The 17,481-nt window shown below is 35.4% G+C and overlaps 1 protein-coding gene across 1 annotated transcript in view; it reads left to right on the top strand.

The window, feature by feature from the left end:
- LOC138703701 (uncharacterized) overlaps positions 1 to 17,481 on the top strand; it is a 101,764-nt gene that overhangs the window by 38,351 nt on the left and 45,932 nt on the right. Inside the window, exons 2-6 of the mRNA XM_069831802.1 lie at positions 7,217 to 7,294; positions 7,380 to 7,474; positions 14,590 to 14,673; positions 16,030 to 16,179; positions 16,977 to 17,052. Coding sequence (XP_069687903.1) covers positions 7,217 to 7,294; positions 7,380 to 7,474; positions 14,590 to 14,673; positions 16,030 to 16,179; positions 16,977 to 17,052 — 483 coding nt within the window. The remainder of the gene's footprint in view (positions 1 to 7,216; positions 7,295 to 7,379; positions 7,475 to 14,589; positions 14,674 to 16,029; positions 16,180 to 16,976; positions 17,053 to 17,481) is intronic.

Raw genomic sequence — 17,481 nt, 5'->3', positions numbered from 1 at the left:
GAAATGCATGTAGAGTGTTGGTTGGAAGACCGGAGGGAAAAAGACCTTTGGGGAGGCCGAAACATAGATGGGAGGGTAATATTAAAATGGATTTAAGGGAGGTGGGATATGATGGTAGGGACTGGATTAATCTTGCTCAGGATAGGGACTAATGGCGGGCTTATGTGAGGGCGGCAATGAACCTTCGGGTTCCTTAAAAGCCATAAGTAAGTGTATTATGATAATAAATAATTTGAAGAATTTTATTTTTGTCATTTAAATGTGCAGAAATTTTATCCGAACAAATGTAATATTGTAAAACTCATTTGCAGAGTGAAAAGTTACGTTTGTTTGGATCAAAATTGGAAAACAGGTTACCTATCAGTTATGGCATTGTTTGCACTTGGATAAGAAACTAATTATACCGAGTGTGCACCGCTTTGGAGTAATGAAAGGAGCGGATCCGGGTTTAAATCCTTGTTGGGACAAATTACCTGGTTGGGGTTTTTGCCGGTGTTTTCCCTCAACCAACTGAAGCAGAATTGCTGGGTAATTTTCAGCGTTGAACCTCGGACTCATTTCAACATCATTAATTCACATATCATCATCCATACAATAGCCCGAGTTAAGTTCACGGTGCGGCGTGCTGTATTTGTACAAGAGCGCCGTCATTTGGCTACCCAATCATTCACAGAATAGGAGTGGTAAGCACAATAAGCCTCAGGCTGCAGTGTGAGTCTTCGGGTCCCTCCTCCGTACAAGAGAAAAAAAAATATACTGCATTCCATAATGTCTCACAGGCGACGTAAACATTGCCAACAGTGGAAGGGGGAAGGATAATAATTGCTAATCAACCAATGGCAGAGGTTACGTGCGAAGATAATTTTGAAATATGGCGGAGGTAGAACGCTTCATATAGCCCAACTTCAAGATGATAATTAATCCTAGAATGACACATTTCAAACATAGTATTTTTAACATTTTGTATTACAATCAAGTTACGTAAAATTTGCTTTGCGAACTTCTTATTCTTCTCTTGTTTTGAAGCTATAAATAAAAGGTAAATACTGCAAAAATATTCTAGGTTAAGCATTGTCTCCTTCATATCTGATTAAATAAATTCAGAATCAATACGTTGAAAGTCTCTTCTGGAGCAAATATTAGCTTCCGAGACTTTACATGCACATATCAATAATTATGAAAGTCTATACATATATGTAACACATGGACACTTACGAACACTCTAGTCTAATTTTACTAATTTATTCTCCAATGCAACGTCATTGTGCAGCTTGTTCTTTTAGTTAAAAGTTGTTAGTTACTTATTAGAGCCAAAGAATGACGTACAAGACGGGCTAGTTGATTAACAATTGAGCACATGAATTATTACACCATAAGTCAGGAAGATGTGTACACAAATTGACACAGTTCAATCCCTTTATCATGATGTCAGCGATAATAGGGTTTATTGTTTAGTTTCTACAACTTTTGCTCGAAAGATATATAAATAAAATCGTTAAATATTCAAGAAAATAAGATAAATTTTTGTTTTCTGAATTTCATTCAAAGCGTATGCTTTTTAATCTAAAAAGTAAGGTAATTGATTTAATATTTACGTTTTATGTAATTATGTGTAAGTAATATTTATGCCCGCATGGTTTATAACTAACTTATTTTTTTAATTTAATTTTTTTATAATAGGTTTGTTTATAATCTTGCATCTATATACAATATTTTTTCAGTTTATTGAAAGAAATACTTTTCCCATTTAGTGAATAATCCGTGTGCAGCACTGAAATTTACGACGAGTGATTTTTTAATATGTAATTACTTACTTACTTACTGGCCTTTAAGGATTACTTACTTACTGGCTTTTAAGGATTACTTACTTACTTACTTACTTGCTTTTAAGGATTACTTACTTACTTACTTACTGGCTTTTATGGAACCCGGAGGTTCATTACCGCCCTCACATAAGCCCGCCATACGTCCCTATCCTGAGCAAGGTTAATCCAGTCTCTACCATCATATCCCATCTCCCTCAAATCCATTTTAATATTATCTTCCCACCTATGTCTCGGCCTCCCCAAAGGTCTTTTTCCCTCCGGCCTCCCAACTAACACTAAATACATTTCTGGATTCACCCATACGTGCTACATGTCCTGCCCATCTCAAACGTCTGGATTTAATGTTCCTAATTATATCAGGTGAAGAATACAATACGTGTAGTTCTGTGTTGTGTAACTTTCTCCATTCTCCTGTAACTTCATCCCTCTTAGCCCGAAATATTTTCCTAAGCACCTTATTCTCAAACACCCTTAACCTATGTTCCTCTCTCAAAGTGAGAGTCCAAGTTTCACGACCATACAGAACAACCGGTAATATAACTGTTTTATAAATTTAACTTTCAGATTTTTTGACAGCAGACTGGAATGATAAAAGAATTTAATATATTTAATTTAATATTTTTTTTAATATATCCATTTATTAAATCTGAATTTAACAATAGGCTATGCCAATTAAATTCTTACATCAATCAATCAATCAATCTATCTTTTTAGTATATCCAGCTGTTTGCTGACAACATAAAGTCCACTATAGTCCACTGTAGTCTTTTCAGTTCTTGTTTTTCATGAGAAATGAGGGGTATTTTGATTGGTGTTCATTATATATGACTGTTGCTAGTAGCCAGAGGTGGGGTGTAGTCAACATATACTGCAGGGCTGTGTCTTCTGCAACTGGTACTGATGATTTTAATTTACTTCTTTTGTGGTTTATGGATGGACAGTATAGAAGAATGTGTTCCAGATCTTCATCATGATTATTACACCACAGACAAGTAGGATTATCAGAAATGTGAAATCGATGTAGGTACAATTATTGTGTGACAATGTGACCAATCCTGGCTCTTGTTAAAAATGTTTGAACATGTCTAGGCAAGTTTTTGTATATTTACAATTCTACATGATGCATAATAAAATGTTCCGTTAAGGAAATGTTATAACTCTCAACGGATATACCGGATAACATTATATATTTCGAGAAATAATTAGGAAATATTTTCTAAGAAGATCGTAGAGAAGGTGGACTAATATGACGTGACGTGCAATGTTTGTGCAATTAAAAACTCTTTTGGCGAAATTTTGAATTTCGTCGCTAACGTTTTCGTCTCCATTTTCATTCTGGATTATCACGATGTAGCCCATGTGTGCGAATTTTGAGACACCCTGTATTTAAAGACGTTTGCTTTGTTAATCTGCTACTTTTACGACTGTCAATACAAGGTGAAAAGTAATAAATCATCTCCATACAGTTGCTTGTTTGCAAACAAGGTGTCTAAAAGTTTCAAAAGACAAATTTGAGAGAACGGTTTATGTTAAAACTGTGCTCCATATGGATGGATATACCCGATATACAGCGTGACCAAAAGTCCGGCGACATAACAAACTGAATTATTAGTGCAAGTAGCGAAAAATGGAAAGAAATGAAAGTTGTTGGAAATAAGTAGTTTTCAATCTAATGTGCTTGAATTTTCAACGTAGAATAAACCGTTGAGGCTGTTCACTAGTACAACAACCGCCAATCCAAATGGTTATTGCATTTATCTTCATCACCTACTGCTTACAGCTGTCATTTAGCTTAGTAGTATATTCCTTAGTATCGTCTGTAGTCATTAAATAATTTAAAAAAATATGATAAATATATATCAACGAGATCTAAAAGTATGTTTAATATCTAGAATCTGATGTAAGAAACACTGAATGAGTAAATAAAGAAGATAAATATACGAATTCTAAATGAGGCAGTGGAGCAAGTGGACAGCTTTCAATACTTGTGATGTACTATAAGCAATAACATGAGCTGCTGCCAGGAAGTCAAAAAGGAGTATAGAAATTGCCAAGGAAGCTTTTAATAGAAAAAGGAGCATCATCTGCGGACCTATGGAGAATAACTAAGGAAGAGATTAGTGAAGTGCTTTGTGTGGAGTGTAGCATTGTATGGGGCAGAAACATGAATATTACGACTAAGTGAAGAGAAGGGAATAGAAGCATTTGAAATGTGGATACGGAGAATAATGGAGCGTGTGAAATGGACAGACAGAATAAGGAATGAAGCTCTGTTGGAAAGAGTGGGTGAAGAAAGAATTCATTAAAGATTGTACAGCATCTATATTTTTCTCAGTAAAAAATTAAACATAATATAATAAAATTAAAAAAAGATAATTCAAGAATAATATAAAATCCGTTATTAAAATCTACGTGTCAGAATTCGTGAGTTCGATATAAAATTCGGTAATATCAAATTTTAAATGAAAAATAGGAACAACTGGATAATACACATGGTAGAGCAATGTCAGTAGTCGAATTTACTCGCTGGCCACTAGTCACCGGGCCGTACCGAGCCGTGTCAAACAAAAGACAATCGAAATGGTGGTAGTAAAATTCGCGACTATATTCTTAAATAAATCACTCCATTAGTCAAGTGCAAGGTTTATGCAGTACAACGACGATGTTTTGAATGCACTAAAAGAAAATGCATATGTAATAAGATAACAACGAAATAAAGGGGGGGAAAAAGGTGTGTTTCACGGAATATCATTTAAATAACGTAAAGTAAATTTCCGGTTAATGTTCGCCAAAGCGTTAAGTACGTAATTATGACCGCGTTGAAGTTTTGTGGCCTAGAGAAAATACCTAGCCTTTTACGGAAAAAAAAAACTTTTAGGGGCCATGAAATTATTTCCTGCTTTAATTACATTACTGTTTATCAATATTACGAAACAAAAACTGTCATAAAGGCCATGACCGACTAGAAACATCGATACCGAAGAGATAAATCCATTCGGCCGTGATGAAACAAAAGAAAATGCAATAGAGATTTTAGTTCGAGATAAAATGGACACACAATTTTGATGACCATACTCTTAGTAACTGGAAATCGCTTGTAAGATCTGTCTTAATCTTCTATGTAGAAATGTCGTCCAAACAAATTGGTGGTCCAGGGAAAATCATTGAAATAGATGAGAATAACAGTGGTGCTATCAGAACGAAGGAAGTAGAGAGAAAAAGAAACAAATTTCTCCTTCTAACGACACCACAGACCAAAGTCATGTTCTTATGTTGGCAGCATTGTGTATTTAGTTAAATTTGGTCGTAACCGTAACGGCACGGTTCAAATTTACCGTGCTAATTCTTCAGTTTAGCGGAAAAATATAATATAATATGCCTTGAAATTTAAATTCTAGTACACGCTGGTATTAAAAATAAAAACATTTCTCCAAGTTTCAGGTGTTTCTAGTTTCAGTAGGTCTCTCTATTTATGGGGGATTTTTTTTCACTTCTTCATTCTTTTCTTCAAAATAGTAGACATTAAAATCAGTGTGATAAGTTCACTTGATTTCCACATAGTACCGAAAACAAAATTAACTTTTGAAAACTCATAATTTGTGACATGAGTAAAATAGTTAATACAACTTTTAATCAGAAGTAGACTTTAGATGTTCCATCGTATACTAGAACTACACATCTCAGTTTCCTAACAGGTGCATCATCAGGATCAATAAGTACAATTGTTGGGCTCAGTTATGTGGAGTGGCCAAGTATAATGGGTCCAATATAGTAGCTAATTCTTCAGATCATATCTACTCGTATTGTCCCTGATGGTGGACCTGTATGGTGTTCCGAATAGAAACCTGCAAAACTGGGCACACAACCGGTTTAGATTCGACCGGCCGGAGCTCAACCGGCTACGATGAACATCGGGCCGAATAACTCGGTTGTCGAGCCATTATGCCTGATGTATTACAGAGTAGACAGGCGCATTTACATGAAACTAACGTTTTTCGAGTACACAGCCGGAGTAACAAGGAAATTTACGTTGTCTTATTGAAGAAAAAAAAAGTGTTTCCAAGTATTCTTACAGTTCATTCGATACTATAACGCATATATTTTCTTTATTATTCTGAACTTGCATTAACTTTATAAGTATCGTTTCATGAATGGAAAACCTATATTACGTTTAATTCTCTAGTCATAGTAAACATACTAAAAGCATTGGTTGTAGTAGGTTTCAGAAGATATAAAGTTATTTTTGTTTTAGTTTTACTATTGATCAAGTTTACAGTTTTTTAAGTGTGTCATTATTGTAATATTATAATTCAGTTTTCTAGTGTAAGCAAAAATTACAATCTTGGTATTTTGTGGATACCGAAAGTTTTTTTTCTGCAATTTACGCTTTACAACGTCTGTAGTTTCACGCTTCATGCTGTTTGTTCCTCTTGATGATCCGCAGCTATAATATCTGGATGGTTCACTGTGATCTTCATTTTATACGCCATAGCCGTCCACCCACAGAGAGATCGGATCAACTCGAATACACGTTAAACCGAATACTGAGGCAGTACGCAAGCAGATGTACTTCGCATACTGCCTATAAAGCCAGGCGTTCAGTAGCGCTATGCAAGTTTGTTAGGCTTTCAACCGGTTTTGCAGGACTCTAGTTCCGAAATGTTGGAGATGTTAAGTTCCAATACAGAGTGGTAAACCAAAAAGTATACTTCTTAACGTAATCACAGCGAAAGCCTAAACAACGCTTCATATTTTGAAATATCTCCAATTATACAAGTTACAGGCAGCTTTATCAGGACTGGAATTATTTGAAGTTAATGTACTTTGATTAAGTAACGTAATTATTTTACATATATTGCCTTCTACTGCGGCGACTCGGGTTCGATATCCGCCTGGGCCATGAAGAAATTTGTAATGGAAAACAGGGCTCGAGTATTTTCCTAGGTATTCTCCAGTTTACCGTCACCATTATTTTAATTCCACAATCACCCTCGTCCACCGCTATGGAATAACGGTTAGCATATCTGGCCGTGAAACGAGCGGGCTCGGGTTCAAATCCTGGTTCGGACAAGTTACCTGGTTGAGGTTTTTCCGGGGTTTTCCCTCAACCCTTGCTGGCTAACTTTTGTCACTGGACCCTAGATTCATTTCGCTAGCAGTATCACATTCATTTCATTCAGACGCTAGATAACCATAGCAGTTGATGCAGCGTCGTAAAATAACCACTAAAAAATCATCCTCATTCTGCGAGTTTCGAGCCTGACCTTTAAACGAATTGATAAGAATGGCAGAACGTAGTACACATTGCGTTCAATAAAGACACTGTTATTATTATTAGTATTATTATTATTATTATTATTATTATTATTATTATTATTACTATGTTGTAGGTCCTGGAGACAGTTCTCAATAAATTGAAGGTAGAGAACGCATCGTGGTGTGCAGGAGAGAATGGACAGCATTATCAGGTGAGTAACAAACACTATTAAAATGTTCATTAAACATAAGAATATTATTAATACATGAAATATATGAGTTGATTTCTTATTTTAGGTATTTTTTACCGTCGCTACTGGTGAACGTTGTGAAGAAATTCTTCACCATCTCAGAGAGGCTGGAATAGGAGCAAAATTAAATTCAGTGGTCAGGTAATTTCACAGAAACATAATAATTATCCATAACAATAAATTTATTTCGGAATATGTATGATAAGAACTTTCTTGTATTAAATTTTAATGTACCTTGTTAACATGTTTCGACCTATTTTCGGTCATCTTCGGAACTGGTCGTTGTTGGTCTTGGCGCCTCTTGTTTCCTGTCTGGGTGCGTTCGTAGTGTAGAGTCAAAGAGTGTATGTGTTTTGAAATTGAGTTGTGTGTTGAGAATATCGTTGGGGTGTGTTTTCGTGTGTCTGTATATTTCATATTGTTCTAGTGTGTTGAGTTTCTGGCTTTTTGGTTGGATGTGCAGTATTTACATGTCTGTGTTGATGTCTCTAAGTGTGGTTGGCATTTGTGATGTATTCTGCATATGTGGAGGTGTTTTGTAATTTTGTTATGACTGTGATGTGTTCTTTGTAACGTGTTTGAAATGATCTGCCTGTCTGTCCTATGTAGAAGTTGTTGCAGGTGTTACATTTGAGTTTGTATACGCCTGTGTGGTTGTATTTGTTTGTTTGTGTTGTAACTCAAATGTAAACCAGCAACAACTTCTACATAGGACAGACAGGCAGATCATTTCAAACACGTTACAAAGAACACATCACAGCCATAACAAAATTACAAAACACCTCCACATATGCAGAACACATCACAAATGCCAACCACACCTACAGAGACATCAACACAATCAACACAGACATGGAAATACTGCACATCCAACCAAAAAGCCAGAAACTCAACACACTAGAACAATATGAAATATACAGACACACGAAAACACACCCCAACGATATTCTCAACACACAACTCAATTTCAAAACACATACACTCTTTGACTCTACACTACGAACGCACCCATACAGGAAACAAGAGGCGCCAAGTCCAACAATGACCAGTTCCGAAGATGACCGAAAATAGGTCGAAACATGTTAACAAAGTACGTTAAAATTTAACACAAGAAAGTTCTTATCATACATATTCCGAAGTGATACAGTGTTAAAAGTTATGTAATCAAGATGTATAATAAATTTATATTCGATAATGTATGCTTATAGTTTCATCTTGTTAAATTTCATGTTTATTTGATATAAATACACAGTGAGCAAAAAAAATGGCACAAAATTAGAATTACTCTATTTCCGGAAATACGTAACATTAATTTATAATGAATACACTGTTGGAAAGAGTAGACTTTAAAAATGAGCAGGACATTTTATTATGTTTTTTTTTAGACTCAATTAAAATCTTACGGAGGTCAATACACAATGATGCGAAAAATGTAGTTTTTGAAGACAATTTATTACTTCAAAATGCAGAAACTGAATGTTGATAAAATTAATAATAATTAATGATCTTTCGAATAATCAAAATTAAAAGTGTTACTCTGTGTGGCCGCCATTTGTCCACATAACAATTTCTAGGAGTTTTCTCCATTCCCAATAACACTGGATATCTGTCTTTGATCAAGCCTGTCCCAATTTGAAGAAGGCGTTGTCTTAAATGTTAAATATTACTAATTCTTGTTTTGTAGTAAACTGCTTTTTGTAGTTGACTCCATACAAAATAGTCCGTAGGATTAAGATCACGTTTGAAACTCTAGCGGAAACCATCAGAGAATCTGAGAAATGCGATCTTTCACGCAAAAATCTCTCAGGAGGGATATCATGTCCGTATCTTGCTAATCAATCGTCGTACACTTGAAACAGACCATTCTCGCTGAGCGCAGTTCCTTACAATTTGACAGACAGATAAATTATCATATTGGTGCAAATGTTTAATGAAAATCTTGTCTTCGTTGGTTAAGCGACCCATTATTCACAAAATAAGAACTCAAAACGGAAGAAAACAAATGATGATAGCACAACAAACGGCTTGGCCTGCTGAACTCGTAAGACCATAACGCTTCGTTCGGCATAAACGATCGATTTTGCTCTGCCTTACAAAAAATAAAAAAATAATGTTTAATAAATGGTATAAAAATTAAATATTACAGTACTTTTTCGGTCTACAAGGACTGTGAAATTTGCCTGTGATATAAACTTTCAAGTGAAATCATTATACATCTTGATTACACAACTTTTAACACTGTATCACTTCGGAATATGTATGATAAGAACTTTCTTGCGTTAAATTTTAACGTACCTCAACACACAACTCAATTTCAAAACACACACTCTTTGATTCTACACTACGAACGCACCCTCACAGGAAACAAGAGGCGCCAAGACCAACAACGACCAGTTCTGAAGATGACCCAAAATAGGTCGAAACATATTAACAAGGTATGTTAAAATTTAACACAAGAAAGTTCTTATCATACATATTCCGAAGACTATGGTATGACAATAGCAAATCTAACATATACAAAAGCAATTCAGAGCTCGATATCCGACGAGAAATGTGTGACTCTTCCTCCTTTCCATATTAATACAATCCTTACCTTACGTTTCCTGCGTGGCACATTATGAAGACTTTCGTCATACTCTTCAGATCATTAAGAAAACCTACAATTCGTGTTGTCCAGTAATGGTACCAAAAAAAACTGATCGGAATGGAACTGGAATGGGCCAGTTTAAAGGAGTTTATGATAATGTTGTTTAATAATTTGTTGAGTTGATGTTTGCTCACACTTTCCCACACACTATCAATGTCACTTCAACATTTCTTGTAATGGACATTCACTTAGTTCTAATGCTTGCGACAAATAAAACTTAAAATACACGTATGTCCACATATTATGTAAAAATGCTATGGGTAATGTATTTATACATACATTGATTTGAAGATAATTTCCAATAGTTGGTATGTCGTGACCCACTTAACGCCCACGTCACTCACAAGTTGAGGGACCGAGATCTGTATAATTAGATGTTCATTATTTTGTCAAGAACGGCAGTAGATCTATAAATATTTACTGCTTTTAGTATTGAGGTAGGGGTGTTCCTTCACACTTGGATAAACACGTATTCTTCTCGCAAATACGTTAGTACAATACGAGTAAATGTAAATACATTACCCGATTAATGTATGTGCTCTGTTTTGCACACATCTAAATGTTTTAACCTTGCATGAACATTTGAAGTTAAGAGTTTGAATGACAATTTGCAACAAAATTTTTAGGAAAACATTAGATTCTAGTAATAGCTTCATGCATCTGTGCGAGACGAAGAATAAAATTATCACCCGAAATTTGGGAAGTAAATATTCTGTTTACGATCAAAGGAAGGAGTGTTTTAAGGTACAGAAGCGTTGAAATAGGTTTATATTTATATTTGTATGAATGGCCATTGAGAAAGTGTCTGATAGTTTAGAAAAATACAAATAAAGAATGTAAAGAATTTTTAAGCAATGATGTTTCAATAGCGAATTCACGGTTGATTAGAATGTTGTAGTTGTTGTTTTCTAATGCCAGGCGTTTGACAATAAAGTCATTTGACCTCTTGCACTCCAATATTTTTCAAAGATATTATCATGGCCAGCCACTGAAGCACAGATTTTGAGGTGTTCCGAATCCATTTCTTGGTTTGAGTTGCGCAATGGGCAGTTAGGGGACTGATATATTCCAATTCTATGCAGGTGTTTGGCCAAACAATCTTGGCTTGTTGCCAATCTAAATGCAGCTACAGACGATTTTCATGGTAAATCGGGAATTAACTGTGGATTATGATGCAGAGAGTTCCATTTTTTCCCTTGATTGTGTTATCAAATTTTGCTTGTTGAAGTCTAAGTATGTAGATTTAATAAATCTTTTCACAGAGTAATACGTAGATATAGTAACAGGTCTGTAAGTAGCAGTGCTGCCCTTCTTTGCTAGTGCATCCGCATTCTCGTTTCCCAGGATTCCACAGTAGATGTTTTTCAGGATCATTGTTGCGTTACTGTTTTCCAGCTGGATAACAGTACAGCGCATGCAATATTATGTATTTGTGCGTACAACAATCGTGTCTTCTTCCTGGAACTGTTAATGAACACAGGAAAACATAAACGGCAACGAAGAATCACAGACAATACAACTTGTGTTTACGTTCGGAAAAACTATCGCTCATTTTGACACCCAGGTCTTTACGAACTTCTCTCGAAAGACAGACAAATACACTAGGCCTATATTTTACATAGTTGAGCAGGCAAACTTTTCTACTATTTGATGCAATTCCAGTGAACCTACAGAGAATGGCTGTTACCCTTTGTTTATCGCATTCCACACATAAATACAATTTCTCTCTCATTAATAAGTGGAATTCTGAGGTGGTGTGTAAAATTCCACGTTGATATCGACTAGTAAATAATGTATTTATTCTTTCTTAACGTTATAGTTTTTATCAGCCATGAAAAAATATTGCATATTGATTTTTAAAAAGTCTAAAAAAATTCTTCTTATTTTTCGGATTTTTTTCTTCTGCAGGTTTGTCGTCTTCATTCTTCACTTGCATCTTTCATACCAATCTCTCTTCCAAATTTGTCTTCCACTTTTGTTCTCCATTTCAATCTTGGTCAACCAAAGACATTCGATCAGCACCTACACTCTCTACATCTGGAACATATTTTACCACTCTTAAAATCAGGATTTTCCAATGTTGTAAATTTGAAGTTACTTGAATTTAACAGTGTATTTAATTCGGTATCTAAATTTTAATCTCGTATGTTTTGTCTACTGGTAACCTTGAAATTTAAGAGAGCAATAAAATAAAATAATATATACTTATCGCATTGTCCGATATTTCCTAAATGCTCAATAATTTGTGAGCCATGTACCACTTCCTCCTTGTAGAAAATGAAAAAATAATACAATAATAATAATAATAATAATAATAATAATATAATAATAATAATAATAATAATAATGACTTTTAGAGAACTCGGAGTTTCATTGTCGCCCTCACATAAGCCCTCCATCGGTCTCTATCTTGAGCAAGATTAATCCAGTTCCTATATCTCATCTCCCTCAAATACATTTTAATATTATCTTCCCATCTACGTCTCGGCCACCCTAAAGGTCTTTTTCTCTCCGACCTCTCAACTAACACACTATATGCATTTCTGGATTCGTCGTTACGTGCTACGGTACATGCCCTGCCCATCTCAAACGTCTGGATTTAACGTCCTTAATTATGTCAGGTGAAGAATACAATGCGTGTAGTTCTGTGTTGTGTAACTTTCTCCATTCTCCTGCAACTTCATCCCTCTTAATCCCAAATATTTTCCTAAGAACCTTATTCTCAAACACTCTTAGCCTCTATTCTTCTCTCACAGTGAGAGTCCAAGTTTCACAACCATAAAGAACAACCGGTAATATAACTGTTCTATAAATTTTAACTTTCAGTTTTTTGAGAGCAGACTGGATGACAAAAACTTCAGTTGAATAATAGCAGGATTTCCCTAAAACTACTCTGCGTTTAATTTTCTCTCGAGTGCCATTTATATTTGTTACTGTTGCTCCAAGATATTTGAAATTTTCCACCTCTTCAAATGCTAAATTTTCAAATTTGTTATTTCCATTCCGTACTATGTTCTGTTTATTTACTTGTTTCAAGTAAAATTCTCGAACCATTAATGACCAAAATATAAATGGTAATGTAATATTTGGATTGAATCTTTAAGAAAAGGCGATATTTTTCTTTTTTAAATTTCAAATAACCGGAGACAGAGTGTTTTTAAAATATTCCATGTGAATTTAGGAAGTGTGCCACGTGCAGCAAACAAAGGACCAGAAACACTCCATTGATTATTGGGAATGTTATATTTCTCACTTAGGCACGGGATGCAGGACTCATAAATGGATCTCGTCTCATCAATGTGCTGTACCTGCAGGGCATCCCTCTCAAACCGGATTGTAGGATCAATAACTATTCCCTTAGATTGAGTCCTGTGGATGGCTGCAATATCAGCTCTTCTGTTCGAATTTAGGGATGAAACGCAGTGGATCTCCTCGTGTACGCTTGAGGACATCAGCAATACCGATCCTGGCCTTATGGTGTCGATTGTTGCGCAGCAGCTCCGTTTTTCGACAGAATCCCAACACGTGACCAAGAGTTTCCATCTCGTTGCAGCCGGGATGGCGACAACGGGTTGTGCTGAAACTTCTGCCGGGCACAGATCTAACCGCAGATAGATTGTTGGGCATTTTAATTGCATTAATGTATTCTGAAATTGATAAATTTGCTTTTGATGACATCCAGAAATTTGCCTTGGGGCACTCAGAATACAGGATAACTCCTTTGCCCTTATGAGGTAATTTACACCATGATTCAAAACTTCTGTTCCGCAAGGTTTTGATTAGGAATGATATTATATTGTTCCCTTGAGCGATTTATGGACCAATGTATAAAGTTTCCAAATAGTATGAGTTACATTCTCCAATAAAAATATTTATTCAAATAATTCTGATGTTTTTTTTATTATTTTTTTTAAATCCCCGTTACATGCCATGAATGCACTTGGGGGGGGGCATGGAGATAGAGCCCCATGCTTTCCATGACCTCTGCACTAGAATGAGGTGGTGTGGTCGGCACCACGCTCTGACCGCCTTTTATCCCCGGGAAAGACCCGGTACTCAATTTTATAGGAGGCTGAGTGAACCTCGGGGCCGTTCTGGAAGTTTGGCAACGAGAAAAAATCCTGTCACCACCGGGGATCGAACCCCGAATTCTGATGGTTAGGACTATATAACTAAACTTCTATTGTATAATGTTTGGGCTAGTTACGGATTATTAGAGGTGGCAAATCTGTGGCAGTTCTCTTGCGACTAAACTAAATTAAGCGACTATAGGCATCCAACAAGGAAAACTCAGTACGCAGAAATCAGAGGGCGTGTCTGTCTCGCGCAGATAACGTATTCTCCCGTTCCCACCATGCTCTCATGCCTACTGCAGGAGGGTAAGAGGGGTATAGCATGCGCGCCGCAAGGAGTCCGAGCTGAGTTTTGCTTGTAGGATACCTATAGTGATGACGTTTAAGTTTATTTGTGAAGAAAAAGAATAATACAGAATTTAATAGAAATTCTTTCAAGAAGAATTCTGCAACTAAATAATTCCTTACCTTACGCATTAGAAATTAACATACGAGACTTTTACCACTATTAAAACATGTCTTAATTTTTTTTTCAGTGTCATCCCTTGCTCTCTGTACTACCACGGCAAAGCACGAAAGGCAATAACTGAAGGATCTCAGAGTTTGGAATCGCTAGAAGAGTAAGTTACACTATCCACAGATGAATATTTAATTAAATTTATAAGTCAATACTTTTCCTTAAACAGAAAGTTTAGTTATTGTTTTCACAGTTTTTCAATGATAATTGTTGTTTGTTGTTTAGTCAACTGTCCGAATAGAATCAACAATTCGTTGCAGAAATTGTGTTCAAGTATGAAACGTACAAAAGTAATAATATCGATAAATACCTGAGAGCAATCCTGCTGAAATTCCGGAAGATGAAGAGTCAAAATGCTGTACATATATATTGATACTATTATTTACATTGTATTAAATTTTTACAACTGTTAATTACATTGATGTACAGTATGCTGTTATCAAATTTTTGTAACAATTACAATTACACCAGACCAGCGGAAAAAGCAAGGACTTAACAGACAGGACGAAACGTACTACCAGATTTAATGGACCGGACGAAATATCAAGGACCTTACGGAAAGGACTAAACGTCTAACAGGACCTTGTGGACCGACCAAATGTCCTGGAAGGGCTGAATGCTCCACCTTTAAGGAAATAATTCGTAAAAGCACTGAATTCAAGTAAGTAATACTGTTTTCGCTATACGATAGTATTATTGAGATTTGAAATGTGTTACATCGATTTTATATACTGTACATCACTATGTTTAATATTTTTCAAATTATGTCCAAACTATAATGGTTTTTGCCACATCTAAAATCAAAGCTCGGAAAGAATAAATTTCTTTTGTATTAGAGATATAAGAATATTCTTCTGATAAATTCATAAATATATAAGAATTTAATGTGATACAATGCCTACAACTATCATAAGTATGTTACTGTTGAGATTTTCAATTAAGAAATAAATATTTAGTTAAAGGAAGTGTAGAATAGGATGTGATGGAAAGACAATTGCAATGTTTATTTCTATCTTTGCCGGTTGTTTTCGCCAGTTCCAAGAACTGTCATTATTCACTTTTTAAAGTAACATACTTCGTACTTAGAATCCCATATTCACTTCCTGGTAGTCTTACTTGAAAAAATGCTTTTAAATATTTTGTTACCAGTCCGTGGACACTTGTAGTGAGGTTCTTTAATTCAGTTGTCAAAAGTTACGGAAATCTAAAAACCTCAGTACAATAAGTATTTCGATAGCTGCTTTTCTTTTTTTTTTTTTTAGCTCTAGTGTACATTACCGGTACTCGTTCGTAAATAGAATAATCATGGTTGATACCAATTTTTGTGTGCATACAGTTATCCTCGTTTGAATTAGTATATTAACGAATTTAATTATTGTTGAGACGATCAGAAATGTTAAGTAACTTGGTCTATTATACGATATTAATTACAATGAACGTAATAAAATTTAATTTTCAGGAGCACACGGAAAGATAGTGTTAAAATGACCCCGTGGGAGAAATTTGTACAGTCAGTACGAGCCAGGCTGACAGTTGCTCAAGTTGTAGAGGGCGTGCGAACAGATGCCAGCCTCACGTTCGACTTCTTTGCTTTACTAGTTCTCGCTGGGTAAGTGCTCCATTGAATTTATTAACAACATTTTCAAAGACTTTTAAGAAAGTTATGTTAACTAGGTTACATCATTATTTAGAATTCATCAATGTATTAGCTTTAGAGCTATTTAAAAAACAGAAGTGAACAGAGAATGCACTTGTAGGTTGGTGGATGAAGTACTGAATTCTTTAAATTGGAAATTATAAATTGGCGGAATATTTTGTGATTTAACTAGAAGATCATTTCACAAAATGAAAGATAAAAGTACTGAATTTTAAAATCATAATTTTTGTCTGAAACATCCATATTTCCTTGAAGTATATTAAGTGAACTTTCACAACATTAATATACTAATTCAATAAATAATGGCAACAATGCTGTAAATCAGTGCTCCTAGCGGTGACCACTGAAATCTTGTACTATATAATAGAGCATAGATTGTTTCATAAATTTTCAATATTGAATAACTGGAAGTAGCCATATTTTGTACATACAGTGGCTTTTTCTGATTTGTACTAAACAATACAGCCCTAAAGATACGAACAAAAGTGCTTAATAAAAATCCAAGTTGCAAGGGAAAAACATGCAACTCAGTGCTTCAGGGCAGTACAAGAAGCATGTGGGAGAGAAGTCCTACCACACTGAACTTTATAGAAAGGAAGTAATGCTGTTAGATTAGATTAGGCCTAAGTTAGAAATTGAATCAATGTTTAGCTACAGAGAAAGATTTAGAATGATCTTTTCATCGTAACGAAAGCTATTAATATTGTGGAGTTTCATAGTAAAGAGACTACACTTTTGTGTGATTACAGACTTGTGGCTGCCATGGGACTTGTGGAGAATAGCACAGTAGTTCTGGTAGCCAGCATGCTTATCTCACCTCTGATGGTAAGTTTTTTAAGTTTGTAATGTAGTAAATTACGAAATATGTCCACTTAAAAGATTCACACAGGCTACTCAGATGCATTCCAGTACTGTTTATTACTCAACGTTGAAGAACAGGACGCTAAAGCAGAGGTCTCCAAAAAGCGTATCGTCATTCGTGCTCTCGATGCTGCCCGCCGAACACAGTGTGCTGTAAGGCTAGACAAGGGGGAGAGACTCGTACCTCAACAGATGTGAGTGGTCAGTGAGGGATCGCGGCAACGGTCTGCTTTTATTTACAAATAATAACATCAAAAGAATAAAAAATATCATACGTTTGTATATTATTTTGACATACTATGAAGCTGGAGCCCCGTCTGTTGCTATTGACACAAGCCATTGCAAATTCAACCTCTTCTGTTCTATAGTGCATTTCAATGCCTGGAAAAGATC

Source organism: Periplaneta americana, chromosome 7 (assembly GCF_040183065.1).
Source record: "Periplaneta americana isolate PAMFEO1 chromosome 7, P.americana_PAMFEO1_priV1, whole genome shotgun sequence".
Lineage (NCBI taxonomy): Eukaryota > Metazoa > Arthropoda > Insecta > Blattodea > Blattidae > Periplaneta > Periplaneta americana.
Note: the sequence above shows the minus strand (reverse complement) of the source record. Positions and strands in the feature narration are given on the sequence as shown.